Source organism: Macrosteles quadrilineatus, unplaced genomic scaffold (assembly GCF_028750875.1).
Source record: "Macrosteles quadrilineatus isolate MER2022 unplaced genomic scaffold, UCM_ALF_1.0 Scaffold_8__2_contigs__length_117827958, whole genome shotgun sequence".
Lineage (NCBI taxonomy): Eukaryota > Metazoa > Arthropoda > Insecta > Hemiptera > Cicadellidae > Macrosteles > Macrosteles quadrilineatus.
Window position 1 is genome coordinate 80,129,652 of NW_026542601.1, and position 22,785 is coordinate 80,152,436.

Genomic DNA, 22,785 nt, shown 5'->3' on the forward strand with positions numbered 1-22,785 from the left:
TCCAGCATAGGAGGGGCTACGGGAAAAAAATTGGAAATAACGTGCTAAAACGAGTGGCTTTGAAGCTATTTTGGGGACCTAGTTTAATGTGTTCAAGCTTCCCAGTTTATTTAAACGTCAAAGAAATGTCTAAAAATAAACTTGTATAATGTCATGTTTTTTCATTATTTAGACTTGGGGTTTTAATATCAAAGGAATACCGCAACATTACAACACATTCAAGCATTATTGATTTTCGAAAACACCCTTTCAATGTATTTTCCTTCCACCATGCTTTCAACTGGTGCCAATGTGCATGCTAAACGGAAAATGTCCAAAATCAGACCAAGATTTCGAACCAGAGAAATTATTTTATCTAAGAAGTGTTTAAGAACTTGGTCCCAAAACGACTGCATTATCCCTGCCCAGCAAGCAACAGTTAACCTACACAAAGTACACTATCCATATCCAACTAACGTTGCCGTCGGCGTCCCGTCACTGCTACCGTCTGGAGAATTGGTTCTCAGTGTTCTCACTTTTTCTACGCCAGTGCCAGTGGCATTTTACAAGGGGTCAACGTGAGAATAAAGTTTTTGTGCAACTATTTTGTGGTTGTGCTGGGAATTAAATCTGTCCCTTCCACATCTAAGTCTGAGACACTACCATTTTGTTGTTTTATGGCTAGCAACATGCCAATTGGGTTGTGGTATTCTTATATATGATACTAGCTGTAACCCGCGGGCTTTGCCCCGTTTAACTTCTTAATTTTCAAGATGATCTCGTTCGCATGGCTCAATCACGTCCTGGTTGAAGTTCGTTCGCTACGTTTTCCTCTTTACGTACTTCTTTTCTTTATCCAATACCCAAGCCCAATTCAAGTTTTCAATCTATGTTAAAATGAATGATAACATTAAATACCGAAAAAATAAATAAGAAGAAGAATGCGGCCGAACGTCGAATGTCAGCATTGGACACTGCCGTTGCTGTATAGGCTGAAAGCGTCCGTCGTCTGCCGATCATCCCTACTTTTCATAACGTACAAAAAAACAGTCAGACTCGAACGATGAGTTTTAGGTTAGAGATTGTAATTAGTCCTTTCATTCGCCACAAGTGTAAAGACTACAATAAATTTCAATTTGGCAGAACGATTTGCAATAAAAATTATTAAAGTTCCCCTGGTATAATAGTTTATATACAGGGTGGGGCAATGAAACCGCCCCAATTTATAAGCAGTACAAACTCAATAATATTCACCCTATGGATATAAATAGCACATCAAAACACAGCTTATCTTTTGCCATTTTAACTTAACAAAGTCATTTTTCCATTTCTTGAGAACGAAATCCTGCAAGTGACGTCCTTGTCCTTCTAGACACTAGGCACTTGAAAAATCCATCAAATACTCCTCCAGCATTTCTTCAGGAATAACTTTAGTTTTTGGACAATTCTTAGCTTCGGTTCAAGCAAATCTGTGGGGTGACTTTGAAAAACCTCGAACTTCAAGTAGCTTATTAGAAACCCCCCCCCCCTTCCAAAAAAAGGAGCCAACGTAAAGCTTTTAACAACAACAGCCTCCTGGCAAATCTCTTTGGACTTTGAGTTACTGCGACTCGCACTCTTTCAACTTTTGCTGGTGTACAAAGAGTTTTGCGGCACCCACCGATCATTTTTAAGGTTTAAGCGTTTATCCTAAATAATTTTACCCAGTTCACCATTGTTTTCCAATCTGGAACAGTGCCATGTTGACCAAGGATGGAATGTGGTCCAAACAATCTCTAGGTTTTTGCACAAGAACCACTACTTTAAAAATAGGTTTGCACATCAAAATCTCAGTGTTAATAACCTCGGGCATAATATTTACTAAAATGGCATAGTTTAATTGATGCTTTAAGCACAGCTGATCATTCGTTGTTGCAACAATTAACATGTGACAGCTAAAACAAATTGTGGCGTTCTCATTGCCCCACCCTGTATATAAAAAATATTTTGGGGGGGTCATGACCCCCCTGACCCGCCCTGGGACCGCCCTTGGATTTATTACAATCACAGCAACTCCTGTGAGTTGGGCTTCATTGTAATGATGAATGGCAATCACAATATTTTTCACTTTACAGAACGACGGAAAAAGACGACAAACGGTCATTGACGCGGTGTGTGGTCATTACAGGGATTAGCTAACGTCATTGGCGATAATTCAGAATCGAAAATTGTCTGGTCCCAAGCAGGGCCGTATTTTCCTAACAGCGGTTGCCGGGGGCCTCACTTACTTGAGGCCTCAAATTTTTTTTTCTTGGTTGCAACCATGGGAGACAAGACGATGATGATGATGTCTATCATACGATCAGCTGGTAATTAAAATGCATTCTATTAGAAATGACAACAAATTATAATTTTTATTGTGCTTTCAGGAGAAAATTGATATTCTCAAGAAAGCGTGGAATGCTCAAGGATCTCCGTTTCAAGGCCAACCATTTGACCCATCAGTACTACAACTGCCGCAGTGATATTGTTTTTGTGAGTTTGTGAATGTGCTATCTGTATTTTTTAATGTATTTTGTAATATATTTTTTATAGTAAAACTATAGATGGATTAGTTTATTAGATTGAAACCTGACCATGTCTAGATAGATCTAAAAGTTAATTTTTATCTTGTAACAATTTTGTTTTTCAATATTTCATGGATAATATACCTAATTAATTATAATGGAAGTGTCATAAAACTACACTGTCATTAATAATCATCTGCTGTTTAAAGAAACTAACTTATGGAATATAAACTTTTAGTTTATTTGCTTTTAGTTCTGTGTTTATTCTACTTGAAAAAATTTCCAAGATAGTATTAAAATAAAAATTAAATGCATCACATACAAAAAGTAAAAGAACTAAGGAGACTCAAAACAACCATTAAATATTTCTGTTTCTACTGAAACCTAAAGGATATGCATGCAACAAGAATGAAACATAGGCAGCATGTAACATGTGTGTAACATGTGCAGCAGAATACTTAGTAGTCTACAATCATCGTGATTGGTAGATCTTCTATTTGTTAAATGAATAAATCTCCTCTATCAAATATTATTTCAGTTTCACTTTGAAACCTCTATCTCATCCAGATTTTTTTAAGAGGTTGGCGGCCTTTTTTAATCTTGCATTTGGGCGTCCACAAAGACTACATGTGACTACTTGTGTCCTGTATCCCACAGAAATATGTTCAGTTTTATGAGAACATAAAAGAAGAACGAGCTAAACTAGTCAAACATGAATGAAGCTTTCAAAGAATTCAAGCATTGAATGAGCTTTCAAATTTCTCATCAAAGCAAAGACTTTGTTTTATTAAAGTTTTTATTTGAAAGCTTTCAATTTATAACGTTTAACTTCAAGCCTGTCTAGAAAAACAGAGCTTTTACAGTATGAAGAACTGATGACAAATTGTCGCCTTAGCAATAATCTGTGTGTAGCAAATTGAAGTTGGGTCACTTTATTTCTTTTAGCAGAAGCTCTTTCTTTGATTTGAGACATCCCCTAAACAAAACTCGGTTCCTTGCACGGGAAAAGTAAACAATAGGCCATCGGATCCAATCGCGAAGAGTGGGGTGCTATCAAAAATTTCTGGAGCTCCAATTTTTATGTATACAAAGTCTGGGTTGCCAACTGGGCAGCCATCATCAGCTTTGATTCAAGTAGCAACATCATTGGAAGTTGGTCAATTATAACGTCTTGTATCTTATTGTCCGTCAGAGTATATGCCCAGCACCACACATTCTCACATTGTTGAAGTGGATTTTCTCCTAATTACCTGTCTCAATTTTTTAAAAGTTTGTTCAAAGGACATAGTTTGTTTTAAAATCAATTCGTTTTCAAAGCTTAACCTTGTTTGATGTAGGAAACAATCAAAACTGTTTTTTGTTATATGAAGGAGGATAAAATACAAAGCTTGTTTTGGTTCAGATCTTTTTACTGTATAAAATGTTTAACACTAATATACAAAGTATACTTAGCAAAAGAAAAAGAATCGAAAAGTACTAAATTCTTGTAGCAATATTGTTGATGAGATGTTTTTACTTAAAACCTAATTTAATTTTTACCTTTGTCAATTTGTCAAATTTGTCAATGTTACATGGACAGACAAACCTCACTAAGCCAAACAATAGTTTGTTTGATGCCTGAAAATTGTTAAGTAGTTAAAAACAAAGCTAGTAGGTAAAGATTCAGCTTGTATTAACACTTTAAAAAACCTAAGCCCGTGTGTAGCTCGTGGCATTAGTTCATTGTATCTCACCTAAGAGCACTAGTGTGCTTATAGCAACACTTGTAGCATTCGGCTGTCAGTGGCATGTTAGCTCAGATGGCTAGGCGTTACACAGACGAGTTCCTTTTATACATGCGTGGGTTCGAATCCCGTGGATCCATACTAAGCTCAACAATGTGTGTTTTAGTTGGTGAGAGATACCCACATTAAAGAAATGGTGTCCGGCTGGGGTGGAAGTTGACGGCATTATTGAGTTTAATAGGGATTGCACACACCAGGTTTGCCCCTTTTTACATTACTATAGAGAAGGACACAGATTTAATTTTTTTTCTTTTATACAAGTTAAATATGGACATATCGTGTTAAAATAAATCATATAAAACAAACATAAAATCCTATTTTATTTTATTAAAATAGACATAAAAGGACATAACCTAAACAAATATTAACAGAGAAATATAAAAACAGGCTTATTTCTTTAATTTTTAAATTGTTAAAAATATAAAAACATTGAAAGTTGTTTTTGTTTAGACCACATTGTGCTTGCATTAATAAGGTTTGCCTTAACCCGGTACCCTATAGAGTTATTAGAAAAAGTAATTAAAAGTATTACTATTCAAAGTATTCATTAGGAAGAAGAGTGTACATACAGTATTACTACATTTTCTTATAAATGTTTGCTATTAGTAATATTTTTCCGCTACCCTGTGAAATTACCCGTTTTTGTTTATGTTTATCACCTGCAAAAATTCCTCATTTCATTGTTTACTACACAAACAAATGTTTTCACCACACTATGATGTTTTTAGCTGTTTTAGATACGTTAATAGGTGGATGAACATACATTTTTCACCACACTATGATGTTTTTGGCTGTATTACATACGTTAATTGGTGGCTGAAAGTTACGTTTTGCTGGCCATGCCAGCTGTCATCGAAATTTGGGGACCGAGCAGGTTTTTACAGGCCGGGGCCGCAAAATCAGCTGTCCGCTTACTTAAAACATGAATGCATTTTAAATACACAATCAAAATCCATAGCATTGCAATAGAATTGTGTTATTGTCGCCGTTGCCTAGCAACTATTTATTTTTATTTTTGCTGATTCCTCAAATTATTTCTTTACATAACCTTATTAATGTTGTAGTTGTGTTGACTATCAGTGTGCATTATTATAGTGGTGAATAGTGGTAATAGGGTATAGTGTGGTGAAAAATGGCGTTCGTACCACGGGCAGAAATGGTTTTGCAGCTCTCGATCGATTTAAGTTCTCGACTTCGTCTCGAACTTAAAAACTATCTCGAGCCGGCAAAACCTCATTTTCGGCCCTAGGTACGAAATATACTATTAATGGCCATGCCAGCTGTCATTGTCATTTGGGGACCGAGCAGGTTTTTACATCCCTAGGGCCGCAAAATCAGCTGCCCGCTTACTTTCTTAAAACATGAATGCATATTAATCACAATCAGTACCCATAGTATTGCAATAGAATTGTTTTATTGTCAACGCTGCCTAGCAACTATTTATTATTATTTTTGCTGATTCCTCTACTTATTTCTTCACATAACCTTAAAGTTGTAGTTGTGTTGACTATCAGTGTGCATTATTATTTTGGTGAATAGTGGTAATAGGGTATAGTGTGGTGAGAAATACCGTTCATACCACAGACCCAATTGGTTTTGCAGCTCTCGATCGTTTTAAAACTATCTCGAACCGGCAAAACCTCATTTTCGGCCCTAGGTACGAAATATACTAACACTATGTGAAAGTAATGTTTACTATCTTTTTTTAATTTTGCCGACATAAACAAACAAAGATTTGTTTTTTGTCAACTGTTTCAATTAGCAACAACCAAAACTGTACAATTAATATAAGTATTAACTTTAAATTGAAGGAATAATAACCTAAAAAATGCTATGAGTATGTTTAGTAATGTTCCTAACTGTAATAAAGAAATATCCAATGTCTGTTTTAACTACGAAAAAACTATCTTTGTGGTGTAGTGAAAAGTAACGCTAAAAAAAAAACAAGTGGAAGAGAGTCTATACATATTCTCGACCATAAGTGCTTGATAAATCTCTTACTTCAAACATGATCTCAAATAAGTAATGACTCACTTTCTAATCTTGTTATGAAATATATATATTTTTTTGTAGATGACACAATTTCGATATAACTAATTGGACAGAGCAGTAAGGTACAGAGGAACACACTTATGGGATGACCGTTCGCTTTCAGCTATGGTATGTTGTGCCAGAAATATACTTGTGACGAGCAAGGAAGATTCTGTGTGGCAAGCACTTTGCGGAAATTCCTATTGCACAGGGCACAGGGGCTTCATCCACCGTTAGCGTTGTAGTACATGATGGCAAAGGGGTGGTGTGATCCTAGACACCAGAGACCAATACTAGACACCCTTAATTGTACCAATGAATGTCTCCTCTATAGTTTAATTCTCTGTGCAAATAATTGTTATAATTAGTTTTTAAAAGTATTACTATTCAAAGTTCTTTTATTATTATTCTTAAGTTCCACGGTAATCATTAGAAATTGTCCATACATACCAATTGTTAAAAGAAAATAAATAGTTTGTAAACAAGCATCACAGAAAAGCTACTTTCTAAGTTTCCCTTGATGTAGAGGATGCTGTGTTTTAAAAAAAGTCAGAAAATCACCAAGTCCTTATTGCTGTAACGAAGTATTTCTGTTTGTGTTTTAACCTGTTATTTCAGCTAAAATACGCTTACTTTGCTAGTTGAAGAATAAACATAATCCTCATCAGTCTTAAGAAATCAATAAAAATCTCCTCTTACAACTAATTCAAATATTACTCAACTTCTTGTTGACTAGTTTGTTGACTAGAAAACTTACACAGCCAATGTACGCCTTCCTTTCCTTAAGGACTCAAAATGTTTTCCTATATCATCGAAACTTTTACCTAGAGTTTCCGGAAGGAAATAATACACAAAGACTGTTCCCGAGACGGAGATAAAACAGAAAAAGTAAAATGCCCCAGAAATTTTGAACACATCTAGAAAATGTGGGAAATATTTTACTGCGCCGAACATGATTATGTGAGTAAAACATATGATGAAACCACTTCCATTGCCTCGTATGGACATTGGTAAAAGCTCTCCGATTAGACTCCAAGGAATGATGAGAAACCCGAAAGCGGTCATGCTTACGTAGATGAGAATCGAGGCAGCTCCAACCCAAGAGTATGGGTCTGCATTGGTCACAGTCGTGAGATCGGTTTGGTTACCTGCATGAGCGAAAAGACCCTCATAAGGTCTCTGACTGAAGAAGACTGCAACAACAACGCTGCTCACAGTCATACCAATACCAGAAGCAATCATTAAAGGCCTTCTTCCGATCTTCTTGGAGGCCATTGCAGTAACAAAACTGATGATCAGTCTTGCCACTCCAAGCAGAATCAAAGCTTCGTACTTGTCTACACTCGTTCCGATAGACTCGAACAGATTGACAGCGTAGAAAAATATCGGATATGATCCACAGAGTTGTTGGAATAGGAAGATCGTAGTCAGGACTAGAAGCGGGATCAGGTTTTGACCCTTGAAGACTTCTTTGAGGAAGTTTGAACTTGGTTGTTTGTTGACTTGCCGCGCCTGATGAGAATCTAGGAGTCTGTTATATTCTGTCTGGGCAAACTGAAACAAACAGAATACATTTGATATAACAAAGTTAGGTTTTACTGATATTGCAGTTGGAATATAGAAATGAAGTATTTTCCTTGCTAGTAGCAGTTTTGTAATGAAAACCTCAGATTTAAAATTTTTAGACAAGGTATTTTGCAGGTGACGTAAACAGCATCGCACAAATAGTGCAAAAGTAACAATAATAAATTAAATTAAATGAATGATGAATTATTTCATTTAATTTCAATAATAATTAATTTCTTCTTAATTAATTACTTTGTAAATTATCTTTATACGTTCCAGCCACAACTTTGGCAGAAGAATTATAGAGGATTAGTCTATTAATATGTAAGAGTACGGTAACCATACAGATTCTATTATATTTTGTGTGATACTTTTGATTTATCTAATACTAGTTTTGCATGCTTAAACGAAGGCTATTTAGGAATTAAGGAATGTTAAAGAGGTTGGTGACCTCTCTTAACCTTGCATTTGCCCGTCCACATAGACTACAGATCTGTCCGTGGAACGTATCCAGCAAAGCAAGGGGTGAGCCGGTACAGTATGAAGGTGAACTTTACTGATAAAATGTTTGTGGCTGTGGCCGGGATCCGAACCCACATCGCTGCCATGGGCCCAAAGTCTGTGACGCTACCAACTGAACCACCGACTCACCAAACACCACGTTTAAAAGAGCATTTAAAAGACTGTACTACTTTTCTTTATAGTCGCCCAACAACTTAAAGCACTTATCATAGTCTTGAACAAGTTTTGAAGATCCTCAGTCGTAGAATTCTATTCTTCTTAAAAGTCGTGCAAGCTCTACCACCCGGTGCTACACAGTTGGAGTTACTTGTCATCAAAGCACTGTGCTGTTAACCATGTCTTAATTTTTGTAAACAAAAGAAAGAAGCATGAACCAGGGAGGTTTGTGGGAATATCTACCATTTGAATAAATGGGGGAGATCTTGTATGTGATTTGTGTGTGAGGTTGGGCATGAAATTTGGACGTCAACTTTAATTTGGCCATTATGAGACTGAATGCCCCATTCCAGGACAGAACTTAAGTTTATTGCGTTGTTTCCGTAAACTTGCCGAGAAATGTCTTTCAGTTTATAGTTTATGGCCATCAAAATGTGCATTACAGCTAGCGCCTCACACCTAGCAGGACACTTTTTTAAAATGTAATACTGAAACAACAGTCAGCAAAACAAGAGCTCCAATATGACGGCTGATAGTCATTGAGAAGACAAACACATGTCTGCACTAGAAACTGTGCAATTAGCATTCACCTACTGGTGTAAGACGGAAAAGTTCCTTACTTTCTGAATAACCCTCGTAGTTACAACTATGTTCTTGGTGCACATAACATATTCACTTGTCAAATACTATTTTTAGGTTTTATAAAACATAAGCTAACACAAAACTGTTAGTAATTATAAAAATCATAAAATCTTCAAAGTGGGCATAATTCCTTTTTTTAAGCTTATAACTTTTTTAGAGTAGTAACTTATTTGTCAAAGGTCAAATGTAAATCTTGGTTGTAGATGTTACTCTACTGTACAGTTGTTAATGGTAATGTTTCAAATTGTGTATAAATATTTTACAAGTCCTCACAGCCTTGTTGGTGTAGAGTCTGTCCAGTGATTTCTTGGCTTCACTGAGATTGTCTGGCTGATATGTGATGATCCATTGTGGACTTTCTGGACAGTACAACCAGATACCTGAAAAATAAACTTATTGTTAGTGTTAAAGATTCTACTGCAGCTGGAATTTGAAAAATGAAAACAAAATATAGAACAAAGTATAAAAACTACCTACACACATAAAAAATACACTATATGAAATTATATAAAGCTGTAGTACCTAACGCTAGGATAGTGAGTCATTGGTCACTCACCCAGTAAAGTAGCCACACTGAACATCCCAGAACAGAACGCCACTGTGCGCCAGTGCAGGTACACCCCAAGAATGTTGGTAACTACGATGCCAAGACTCACAAAGGCACTGTTGAGAGACAACAGCATCGGCCGGAACTGCTGGTGACAGATCTCTCCGATGTATACAAGGCAGACGGTTGTCATACCTGAGCATCATAAACTATGCCATTATAATATATGTCATCATTAGCTGTATGATTATAACCTATGCCATAATAATCTACACATTCATCAGCTCTGCCTTTACAATCAATGCAAGCATAATAGATCATTATCTGCATCATTGTAATATAGGGCGTGTTGTAACATCGTAATTTTTGGCATCATTAGCTGTACCTTCAAGGAAGACCATGTGTTAATTGGATGAAAAAAATTGTGAAACTTCCATATCATTGCCTACCACCTGCTTTATGATATATTATAAGTAATTTTGTATAAAATGTGGATGTACACTGGATGTCTGCAGAACGCTTTGACCATGCTTTGATTTTACGTGTTTTTCTCAGGAAATTCCTCCCCTCACTACATCTATCCTGTCATCATAATATGAGTTTCAGTAATAAAAAAAATAGTACTATTATGCGAAAACATTGTTAAAAAGTCATGTCACATTGATTTTGCCAAACAAATCATCCTAGTTAATTGGTTTACAGTTTTTACTATCCAAAAAAATACACTCAGCTTAAATGTGTGCAAATCAAATTTTGTAAAACTTATATTGGAAAAACATAATTATTTTAAAGTGTGACGCTTACCTCCACCCAACCCAGTGAGGACTCTGGCAATGTAGACGATCCATACATTGTTGGGTGTAAATGCTAACAAGACCCATCCGAGACTGATGGGTAGGCAGGTGATGATAGCTGTAGCCTTACGACCGTAAACATCCATGGGAACCCCACAGGCTAGGGAGCCCACTAAGGTGGCTATGGCTACCAGGCTGGCTAGACAGAAAAAAAACGGAAATTGTTCACAACTGTGAAAAAAATACAATCTGTATTCATCGATTATTATCACCTGTTAGAGGCTCTTGGATCACTAAAATGCAATTAACGTGGACACAAATCAAATTAATTGATAATTAATCTTATTGAGTTTTTTAGATCACACTATAAATTAGTAAATAATTGCATTGTATCATCTTTGATGTTGTGTTGTGGCAACTAGTTTAGACTCAACACTGGAGTCATCAGGCTAGTACAGATGTCATCTTATCTCTTAATTCAAAGGTTGTCAAAATTAATATGAAATAAAATACGCACATAGACATTCAAAATCACAAATATTTAATGACAAAAACGTGAAGAAAATACTGTAAACTGTAGGTAAGTGGGATATATTGTGATCAGACAGAAGTTGTGTCTAGAGACTGCATTAGCATGTTCGTTGATGACGACATCAAGCCTGGGTTTCACGATTCTACCCAATTCCAATAACCTATTCTACAATTAGTCTTGTCATTGAAACAGAAAACGATGTGAGAGAAAATCTACACTCCCACCAAGTGTGAATCGTGTTCTGCAATTGGATTTCTGTAGAGTCTAGAAAGGGGGTTAAGCTATTGAAATACGTTGCCAGTTGCAGAGGTTTATGTAAATTGATGATAAGTGTTGCTAGAGTAGTCAAGAATGATATAAAGCAGATGTCGTTAGACTCAGATTTAAAGTAGCTCGCTTTGGCCTCGTTGAAAGCTCAATGTAGACCTTAATAATCGTACAAAACTACACAAAGGCTTATAGCTCGTACATTAATCTTGCAGGATACCCATCCATTGGTCATTCAAAGACAAATGTATTTCTAGCTGGTAAATCTTTGTACTTCCTCACCTATCCAGGACGCCTGATCCTCGGTCACTCGTAGACTAGAGCCTTCCTCCAATAGCTGAGGAAGGGTGGTCGCAGAGTACGACACGTTGATGCCTGTCTGCATGAACACTGAGTGAAGGATACACACGATGACCACCTGCCAAACATAAGGTTCATTGTAGCAAGTGTAATGATGGTGGTAGATAGAATCATTGACTTTGGATACAGAACTAGACATCTTTTCTAGATATACGTAATACTATGTATTTGGCGTTTGCAAACAAGTTATTTTTCTCGACTGCTAAACAATTTTGATCGATTGGGCCAGCTGTAGCCATTTATTTTAACAAAAAAGAACAGATGTATGAGCTACTGCATGTAATGTACTTAGAAGATTCCCTGTTTAGTATTCTATGGTTTATTTTATTTTAGTCTGTCTCCAACACATGTTTAGTATTCTATGGTTTATTTTATTTTAGTCTGTCTCCAACACATGTTTAGTATTCTATGGTTTATTTTATTTTAGTCTGTCTCCAACACATGTTTTGGGGTTTTCAATTTTACTACATGTGATTATTGTTTTGATAATATTAATGTTGTTCAAAATGGTCAAGAAATACATCACAGTTTTTTCCTATTTCATTTTGCATTTATTTGTTGGTGATTTTCTCTATAGATTATGTAATTGTATTTTAAAGTTATATAAAGGACTTTCTCATTCTTCGACAATATTAACCTCAAGACTAAATTCAAGATTGGTAAGATATAATTAATTATTCATGGTAATCTCTATTCAGTTCCATTACATCAAGCCTAAAACTATTCTCTCCACTTTAAATTCCCTAATAATTTCATTCCCCTTTATTTATTTTCATTGAGATACTTTGGGGAACATAAAATATTTTGGTGTAAGGATTAAATAGTAAGTAAAGGATGAAATAGTATTAATTATTAAATAGTATTAATAGTAATAATAAAGGAATTAAATAGGATTAATAGTAAAAAGAATGAAATAGTAGTAAAAAGTATTAAAGGGTTAAATGTATTGGTCGTCCCACCAAAAACCAGAGCGCCAAATTTCTGGTACACAGGTATTTTACCATACTGTATTTACTGACAGTGCTCCAGGTATTTTGATTTTTTATCGATCTATGCTGGTGTAACCTTTAGGAACTGAAGAAATCAAGCAAACTATTCCTTTTTAATCGTGTCATAGGGATCAAAGCTTTAAACATGATAAGAATCCATACACACCTTTTTAGTTTACTTATTTATAGCATGCCCTTAAAAGAAACATAAAAAATGCTAACGCATTGAAATACGTAAATAAAACTATAATTTTACATACCTGGGGATACACATCTTTAAAGGATGGATCTGAAGCTTTTTCACTTTCTTTAGATATAGGTTTCAAGGGCCTGAAAAAAACCATCTCATTAATATTTAATTTGATAAAAGTTTCAACAGTTAGGTATAAATAAAGATCTATATTGAGCTAGATAATCAGGTATACTACAAAAAACTTTAAATATATCCTCATAACTGACACATCAAGAATGTTTATATTTCAATATATACGTTTAACGTTGTGATTAGTAAACACACGTACAGGACCAGATCTAGACATTCTTCTATTATACGAGAACAACAGTCCGACACTGTCCCCCGTCCTTATAAAACCTAAATGGTAGTCAGTGCTGGATATTGGTAAAATCACACGGCCCGCTTTTGGTTGCTTGTGTTTTATACTAAAACAATATTTGGAACCATAATTGAACTTTTATTTTGAACAAGTTTATTGTTTGCCACGGTTGCTAGGAATAATGAAGTTCCCACTATCTAAGCCTGCTAGATGGTGACAACCTCAGGAAGGCTTGACTTGGTACAGATGACAAAACAAGTCACAAGATTGCTGTGCGGAGTCAAGTCGCCCTGAGGATGTAACGGTAAGTGATTTTGATTCGTAAATTTTGACACGGATGTCACCAGACCCCAATTCTAAGTGACCGAGGAAGCCTATCCAGCAAGATGAGTAAAATTATTTCAAAATACTCACATCTTCCTGACTTGTAAACTTACTGGGCAAAACAAACAACACTTCTCCTGTCTCTAGGTCCTCATGACAAATGCTTGTCCTGTCGAATGTGGGGGGTAACATGATCTACCATATAGGGGGAATGATATAATCCAAAGTGTTTGAAACCCAACACCAAAATACCTCACAGAAACCCTACTGGAGTAGATGCACAACTGATAATATGTGGTAAACTAGACCGAAACAATTCTGGTTGAATAACCAACATTATAAGTGATTATTAATACATTACTTGTACTATTGACTCTTAGTCAAAATTATGATTATAAAATTATAAACATTATTTTTAATAGAAAATTTTTTCGATTAAATTTTACTAGGTGATCAAGTAAATAGGTACCGGTAGTTAAATAACAAAAACCTAGTGCTGACCTAAGAACACATTTTTCTTCAATGAGAATTCATCAAAATAAATTTACTTACGATACAGAATCACTATTCCATATTATTGACATTTCTGCTGAATTCTCCTTTGTCTGGAAATCCGCACAACTCCTGCCAGTCCTTGTACGCAATGCAATACGAATGCGAGCGACAACCAACTGGTAATGTTAGGTAGACCATTGTGACATTGGGCAATCTTCCAACAGTGAGTCATAAACTAAGATTCCAGTCAGAGGAGATATTATAATTTGCAAATGTGTAAGCTAAGGACTGTTGCATAAACAAGTTTGCCTCGTGTCGTCTATGCTCAGAAGATTGTTATACAGTCGAGAGTAATAATGTGTGTGTGTGTGTGTGAGTAATAATGTGTAATGGATGTGCATATAACAAATGACTGTAAGGTCATGGAATTGAATTAGAAATATGAAGCTTTTGGTTATCCATGATTAATGGAGTTGCATGGTTTAACAAGTGGGAGTATACTGTCATTTTCTCTCTTTGTCAATCAATTGTTGATCATGAGATGGAGACGCCCTCTAGGTGGGTATTTTAACTCAAAGTGTAGAGTTGATTGAGATGATCTGTGTAACTTTGTTACTGACTAAGATCAGCTGATTCATTAGCCAGGATCATTTATTTAAAGCCCAACGATCAGGAACAGCTGGGTCCAGTTTTGAACCATCAAGAAGCTACTGACTCCTCTCAGGGTCAAACCGGCGACCTTTTGATTGTTAGGCGAGCACTGCCCATTTCTGTACGGAATATTTTAGTACCAAGCAATTGAAAACCATTTTTGGGATTTACAGTATAACCTATTTAAGTCATTTTTAATAATTTGTAGGTTGCTCCAGACAAATTCGCTACCATGCACAGCACACATGTTAAAGAGTCCTTTGATATGAAGGTTGTTTGATCAATTTGATTACAAAACTGGTTTAGGAGCTGGAACCAGCTTTTATGTGTACTACCATGCCAAAATTTTAACACAGTTTGTTATCACCTTGTCTAAACTAATATTGAACTTAAGTAGTCTTTGGAGGTTTATTTCTCTTTTCTCCTAGAAAACCTGGCAGAGGATCAAAAAGTCGAGGCTTTGGAGCTGAGATTAATATGAATAAAATGTTAAAATTGCCTAAAGTAACTTTACAAATCAATGAAATTTGGAATCTTAGGTAGTCAATATTTTTAATTCACCACTGTTGCTCATTTAATTTATTTAATGTGTTACTTCTACAATAAATAAGAATATGCTAATGAAATATGTTTTAAATCTATTTTCAATTGTTTTCTAAAGACTTTTTGCTTATTGTTCTGCCTTTGAACCATCCTACAAGTCCATCTATTTTGTCATTTCATTTTAATAATAGTTCATGTTGCTACCTATTTGGCATGACACCTATCGTAGTTTATAATAGTCTTATGACCTGTACGGAATAACAGCTCTCCATATTAGTAAATTTTAGTTTTAATTTTTTAAATTTCAATAAATATACGCTAGGGTATGAAATTGCTATAAGCAAATTATCCATCTTTTACACCACTTTACAACAACCAACACCAAACTCATAATTTTCCATAAAAGAAGAATCATCATGAAAAAATCACCATTAAAAAATAAAAATGAAAAAAAAAACTTGTGATATGTACCATGGATTTAGTACCTAGATACCAAATTTCATCAAAATCGGACCACAGGACACAGGTATAGTCTATAGCTCTGTACACATCCACACACTTACTTCGAAAACCACTTTTTTGGGTCAAGGACCCATATATCCACTCAAAACTAAAATTCGAAAATGTTGACGAAAACAATACTTTCTCCATACGAGAAAGAAAAAAAGTTTAGCTTAATTGATTGACAATCATTCAGAATTAATTGACATAACTATTTAATTGTAGTTTAAATATTTTCTGTCCCATTTTATCTGACTTGTTGTTTGCAGAAGTCTGTATGGTTTATCTTATTTGCCGAACGTGTGGCATTATGTAACATTCATCTTTGTTTACGGTGTTAAAATTTACTGCAGAGTGTAAGAAATTTGTTTAATTTTATTCACAGTTAAATAAATTATTGATCAGTTTGTTATAGTAAACTTCAATGATATTTGGATGTAATATAAAGCACCGCACGAAAATCTCAAGTAAACTGCTTGTTATCATACAATAGACCATAATGTTCTATTGTCTGTGTTAATATGTAAGCTTTTAAGAGCACAGAAAAAGACGAATAAGGCAATGTTAGCCAAGTTTACCTCTTGAAAATTCGTCTGTGGGTGTGTTTAAAAGTAACTGATGGAAAACGTTAGGGTCAGTAATGACAGTTCATGATCACGAATTTGACGATTATCTTAGTTTTTCTTCGTAGCCCTATGAATTGTTCATGTATTTTAATCTCGTAGAGTGGGTTCCTAAGCTATCCTGAGAAAACGTCGATTTTGGACCAAGTTCCACTCAAAATAATTAATTAATTGGTCTCTTAATTAATTATGCTATCTGTATCTGACAACAGGTTGACGTCTGTAAAAAATACAGTTTGGGCCGCGCCCACAAAAACAATGTAAAAAATGCCCACGGTGCCCGGCGCCGTCTTAGATAAACACAAAGGACAAAAACCCCAAAACTAATGGTTTCTATAGCTCAAAATTCAATGGTATAGGCCCTACACTGGGTTTCCCCTTTTGATTCCCCTCCTGTAAAATATTATCCTGTCAATAACTTAAATTATAAGTCATTTTTTCATGAAAGTCTAACTGTTGGCGCAGGCTCTACCTAACTAAAAATTGATTATCAACCACGAAATTTTAAAATAATTGATTTCACTATGCTCACTAAATTGTAATATTTACAAATTAAACTATTCCTTGAAAAAAAGGTTGAACTTTGCTGTTACCATTGTAAAATGTAGTATTTTCGTTAAAATGCTAGAGTCTACTTAACCAGGGTAATTCTGTACCTAATACCATAGATGAAGTAATATAATTATATTACTTCATCTATGCTATAACAGATAACGTTTACTATACTTCAATGTGAGATTATTCAGGGTGTACAGTAAAATTGCTATATAAATGTTGGCTAACCACGAAGTAAACTATTTTAAAGCTAGAATTATAGCAAAAACTTAATACATTTTAATCCTACTTAATCTATTGACTCTTTTAAAATCAAATTACCGTTTACGACCTAGGTTACACAACTCAATTTTATTCTTAAATGACCGGTACACAATTCATAGACATGAAGAACAGGATGAAAAATACTGTTTTCGAATGATAACCTAATGTAAAAATAGAACTTTGGTGTTATATAACAAACCAGACAAGACAACAACTTACTGTAAGCCGGTCGGTTCTTCTTCTACAGCCATCTCAGACGGTCCCTCGTGTGGTAGATTAAAACTTCGAGCCTTGGGATCTCCCCCCCCCCCCACACAACATACAAACCCATGTACAGTAGCCACTGGTGTAAACTGCTTATCACCGAATTATGTAAAGAAGTTTACTGCTCTTTCAAATTTGCTAAGATATTTTAATGTGTTACCAAATTTTAATGAGTGATGCAAGGCTTAAAAGGTGGTGTAAAGTATATTTCAACACTAGGGCCTAAAATGACTCTTTTCGACCTGAGCTCAAGTTTTACGAACGAGGCGAAGCCGAGGACGGAAAATGAGCGAGGGCAACAATTAACTACAATCGATACATGCGATTTTGTTTGCAATTGAAATTTACAACTGAGTTGACAACAGCTGATTTTTACTCCATAAGGACTAAAAACTCTTTTTACTCTCTAGAGAGTAAAAATGCTACTTAGACCCGTAACGCATGCATTAATTTTCAGCTTAATGCACGCGTTGCGGGTCTAAAGTAGCATTTTTACTCTCTAGGGACCAGGGTACTAGGGAGTAAATTTGTTTACTCTCTAAGATAATCGATTCAAACACTAATTTTGTTATACAGCAGCAAAACAGCTGTTTTTCACGGGCGTATTTACGAGGGCTGCTTAGTATAAGTACCTGGGGACCGAGCTTTGCTCGGAGAAAATCATTGGTTCACTCTGAAAGCAGTCTTAGTATTGGAGATACATAAATCCATTCCCAAACTCCACACGGCTCGCCTTTACTACGTCCTACACCATTGCCTTGTCATTGACCTGTTTCCCTCCATTCCCATAGCATTTCAGAATTGCAGACACCTTAATCTAATCGTCATAAACAGTTCCCACGCTCCATACTACTCGCCTTGACTACTTCCTTCACCACTTCCTACGTCGCGGACCTGTTTCCCTCCCTTCCCATAGCATTTTAGGATTGCAAATACCTTAATCTAATCGTCATAAACCGTTTCCACACTCAGGACAGCTCGTCTTGACTACTTCCTTTACCACTTTCTACGTCGCGGACCTGTTTTTCTCCATTCCCATAGCATTTTAGGATTGCAGATACCTTAATCTAATCGTCATAAACAGTTCCCACACTCCGGACTACTCAACTTGACTACTTCCTTCACCACTTCCTACGTCACGGACCTGTTTCCCTCCCTTCCCAGGGCATTTTAGGATTGCCCATACCCTTATTTAATCGTCATAAACAGTTCCCACACTCCGGACAGCTCGCCTTGACTACTTGCTTCACCACTTCCTACGTCACGGACCTGTTTCCCTCCCTTCCCATAGTATTTTAGGATTGCCCATACCCTTAATCTAATCGTCATAAACAGTTCCCACACTCCGGAAAGCTCGCCTTGACTGCTTCCTTCACCACTTCCTACGTCGCGGACCTGTTTTCCTTCCTTCCCATAGCATTTTAGGATTGCAGATACCTTAATCTAATCGTCATAAACAGTTCCCACACTCCGGACTACTCGCCTTGACTACTTCCTTCACCACTTCCTACGTCGCGGACCTGCTTCCCTCCCTTCCCATAACATTTTAGGATTGCAGATACCTTAATCTAATCGTCATAAACAGTTCCCACACTCCGGACTACTCAACTTGACTACTTCCTTCACCACTTCCTACGTCACGGACCTGTTTCCCTCCCTTCCCAGGGCATTTTAGGATTTCCCATACCCTTATTTAATCGTCATAAACAGTTCCCACACTCCGGACAGCTCGCCTTGACTACTTGCTTCACCACTTCCTACGTCACGGACCTGTTTCCCTCCCTTCCCATAGTATTTTAGGATTGCCCATACCCTTAATCTAATCGTCATAAACAGTTCCCACACTCCGGAAAGCTCGCCTTGACTGCTTCCTTCACCACTTCCTACGTCGCGGACCTGTTTTCCTTCCTTCCCATAGCATTTTAGGATTGCAGATACCTTAATCTAATCGTCATAAACAGTTCCCACACTCCGGACTACTCGCCTTGACTACTTCCTTCACCACTTCCTACGTCGCGGACCTGCTTCCCTCCCTTCCCATAGCATTTTAGGATTGCAGATACCCTAATCTTATCGTCATAAACAGTCCCCACACTCCGGACTGCTCGCCTTTACTACTTCCTTCATCACTTTCTACGTCACGGACCTGTTTCCCTTTATTCCCATAGCATTTTATGATTGCCTTTACTACTTCCTTCACCACTTCCTACGTCGCGGACCTGTTTCCTTCCCTTCCCATAGCATTTTAGGATTGCAGATACCTTAATCTAATCGTCATCAACAGATCCCAGACTTCGCACTGCTACCCTTGACTACAATGTATCGAGTAATCTTCAGTATAATCTTTGCTAAATATTAACAAGGGATGTTTTTCCTTTTGTACTGTATTTGTAATTTGCTAGTATACTGTGGGTAGTTGGCTTATTATGAACACATGCTACAACTTCAAGTCTTTTGTTTACTTTTTCCTTGTTATTTAATTCAGCCAACATGGTTACCTAGCAACCCATAAGACTAATGTTAAAAAAATGTGATTTTCAGTTTCATTTTTCTACGTAATTAGATTTTTGTTGGCAGTTCTAACTGCAGTAAACTCGTTTTTAGGCCAGAAATAAACTATTTACAACATTTGAAGAAAATCGTCGGAGCCGTTTTCGAGATCTTTGTGCAAGCAAGCATACATACATACAAGCAAACATTTCTCATATTAGAGTATAGGATAGGAATATAATATTGAGGACACAATTTTGACCATGAAGAGGATTATGGAGATAGTCATGAATACAAAATAGCAAAACTCTAGAGGGAATTATTTTTCAGACTGATTCAATCTTGAGTTTTGTATATTATTAAAGTTAAGAATGAATGTACAATGATTACAACACTTAAAGAAATTCATACGGATCATAACGACTTATAAGATAAATTAAGTTCAGTTATTCTTAAAACAAATATGTTAGTTAAGAAAACTAATTCCATCCAGGGAAGACTTGCTAAATGTCCATACTTCAATCCTAACATTGTAACCAAAACTCAGTGTAGTACATTGAAAACGTGTGTTCAGAGACTTTTGATGCTGAAGTTACATAATCGAAGGTTTGGTCTACTGTTGGTATACATTTTAATCGAATGCTGATAAAAATATTGAGTTTGTGGTTATAAACATAACCTTTGACTATTGATGGAATTATACAACTAATTCCCATGTGAATCTGTGGTCAGTTTAAGAATTACAATAAGTAGTTGAACTGAGTCAACTCAGTATCATTGAAGGGTTGATTACTTATTTTCCGATTTCTCAGTCTAGTCAAACTGGAAGGAGAATTAATTTTATTCTAATGCGTATCTTAGTCTGTCACTTCAACTATAGCAGTATAAAATATCCCCACCGCAGCAAACCTGCAGACTAAGCTAATTTCAATTCGTCTGATAGTATTTTGACTATAACATTTACATTTCAAGACATATTTATTCCCCATTTAAATAACATTAGATTTAACGAGTGATTAGGTTTGCTGCTACGGGGAAGGTAAAAGGGAATAGAATGGGATGAAAAAATAAATTTGCTATTTTTTTGTTGACGTTTACGTTTTATCAATTGCATAAACAAGTAAAATAAAGTTTTCCCTTTTTTCATAAGAATAAAATGTGAAATGTGAAGTACAGTTTGTTTTTATTTTCTCCGTTACCTTTAACCATACAACAACACTTATATAGTATTCTTTATTGTTTTAAGCTCTACAAGATGGATGTAATGAAAGTTGGGCATTTCTTTTAAGGGAACAAATTTAGAAAAAAACTATAATGTCCTGTCCCCATGACTCGATCCTGCTGATTCGCAAAGTCGTTCTTGTTTATCCCGTCCAACGCCTTCAGGCCAAATTTAATAAAGATCGGACCAAAATTACTCAAGTTATCGTATTCACGACTTTATATACTTACTCGTAGGTATATTAAATAACAATCCACCACCACCGGATAAAATTATTCCAAAGAATTATTAATTGCTGCAGAAAAAGCTTACGTAATGCTTGGAGATGGCTGTAATAAATATTGAGTCCAAAAATATACACCAGAGTTTGATTCGTCACCTGAAACGATGTTAAGTTTTAGAAATATTACAGTTAGGAACATTACGTCTGGTGTAAAAACCTTCCAAACCTTCAAAACTGGTTCTCAGCTTCAGCTATAAATCATAATGTCAGCCACAAGGCGTTACCTAAACTGGAGAAGCACTTACGCAGTGTAGGGCCAGTCATTTATTGTTTAATTTGTATTAGACTTCGAGCTCAAGGATTAGCAACGTCAAAATGAAATCGCCCATACGATTTTGATAGCTAAGGAGGTCGTCAGTAAATTATGAGTCAGGCTGTTAGATGAGCATTGTTTACACTAACAACGATCACATAAGACCAATGGTCTTACTCGACCCTCTGACTAATGCTATCGTGTGATCATAGTAAAATACAAGTCTAGATTTGCAACTAATGAAATTTGTATTATGTATATATTAATAGACAAGTATGTTTTTTTTTTAAATCTTTTTTTCTCAGCTCGTGTGCATCGCAGGGAAAATCTACGCCTTTATGAAGATATTTTGCTGTAGATGTGCATTCTCTTTGTGAATTAGGCTCAAAATTAAGCACACCAAATGAATTTGAAATAAAATTAAAATTAACATGGGCCTTGGGTTGTCATGCTGGTGACGAAGTAACAACGAAATATAAATAGGAAATCAATACAAATTCCAATCACATATTTTATTTACAGCGTGGGGTGGAAATAGAGAAGTCTGTACATATTTTTGGTCGAGTTTTCGATCACTGGACGACTTAGAGTAAAATGATTTTGTACAATCCTGTATTATACTATAAACGTTGTGTAATACGCAAAATTGGCTGCCAAGTACTCTGCTTAAGATAAATGCCTTAGACCACCTTAGAACTAATTAACATATTCAAGTGGGAAGTAGGTAGTTTTCAGGATGGTACATTTTTTTAATACAAACCTTAGGTTTAATAATTTTCATTGAAATGGCGACCATATAAAGTAGGTATTTTAAGCTAAGTATGAATGGAAATGAGTGTAGGATGAGTGGTGCGATCTTGTAGTCTTGTTAAGGCCCTTATTAGACGAGGCAGCCAAGTTGCGCAGCCAGCCGGGCAGCCAGTCGGCCAGTTAGTCACTGGGCATTGGTTCTTATGGAGCTTATTACACGAGGGCAGCCAGTTGCGCAGCCACTGTTTGGCTGCCGGCTGGTTGCCGAGCCCGGCGACCGCACAGGCAACCACTGGCT

At 36.0% G+C, this 22,785-nt stretch overlaps 2 protein-coding genes across 3 annotated transcripts in view; one reads left to right on the plus strand and one right to left on the minus strand.

The window, feature by feature from the left end:
* LOC129000843 (nudC domain-containing protein 3-like) overlaps positions 1-6,989 on the plus strand; it is a 21,463-nt gene extending 14,474 nt beyond the window's left edge. Inside the window, exons 8-10 of one of the 2 annotated variants that reach the window (XR_008491362.1) lie at positions 2,388-2,493; positions 4,416-4,506; positions 6,383-6,989. Coding sequence is in view for 1 of the 2 variants with exons in the window: in XM_054427889.1 (XP_054283864.1) it covers positions 2,388-2,483 (96 nt within the window). In the remaining variant the exon portion in view is untranslated. Of the gene's footprint in view, positions 1-2,387; positions 2,726-4,415; positions 4,507-6,382 lie in introns of those variants that run through there. The other variant, XM_054427889.1, reaches the window with a different exon arrangement.
* Positions 4,695-14,236, minus strand: LOC129000842 (facilitated trehalose transporter Tret1-like). Its single transcript, XM_054427888.1, has 7 exons — positions 14,146-14,236; positions 12,976-13,045; positions 11,649-11,784; positions 10,578-10,766; positions 9,783-9,968; positions 9,500-9,606; positions 4,695-7,894 (listed from the first exon to the last, which is right to left on the minus strand). The coding sequence occupies exons 1-7, from the start codon at positions 14,175-14,177 to the stop codon at positions 7,094-7,096; spliced, it is 1,521 nt and encodes a 506-aa protein (XP_054283863.1). The 5' UTR covers positions 14,178-14,236; the 3' UTR covers positions 4,695-7,093.
* Between the last annotated feature and the right edge of the window lie 8,549 nt (positions 14,237-22,785).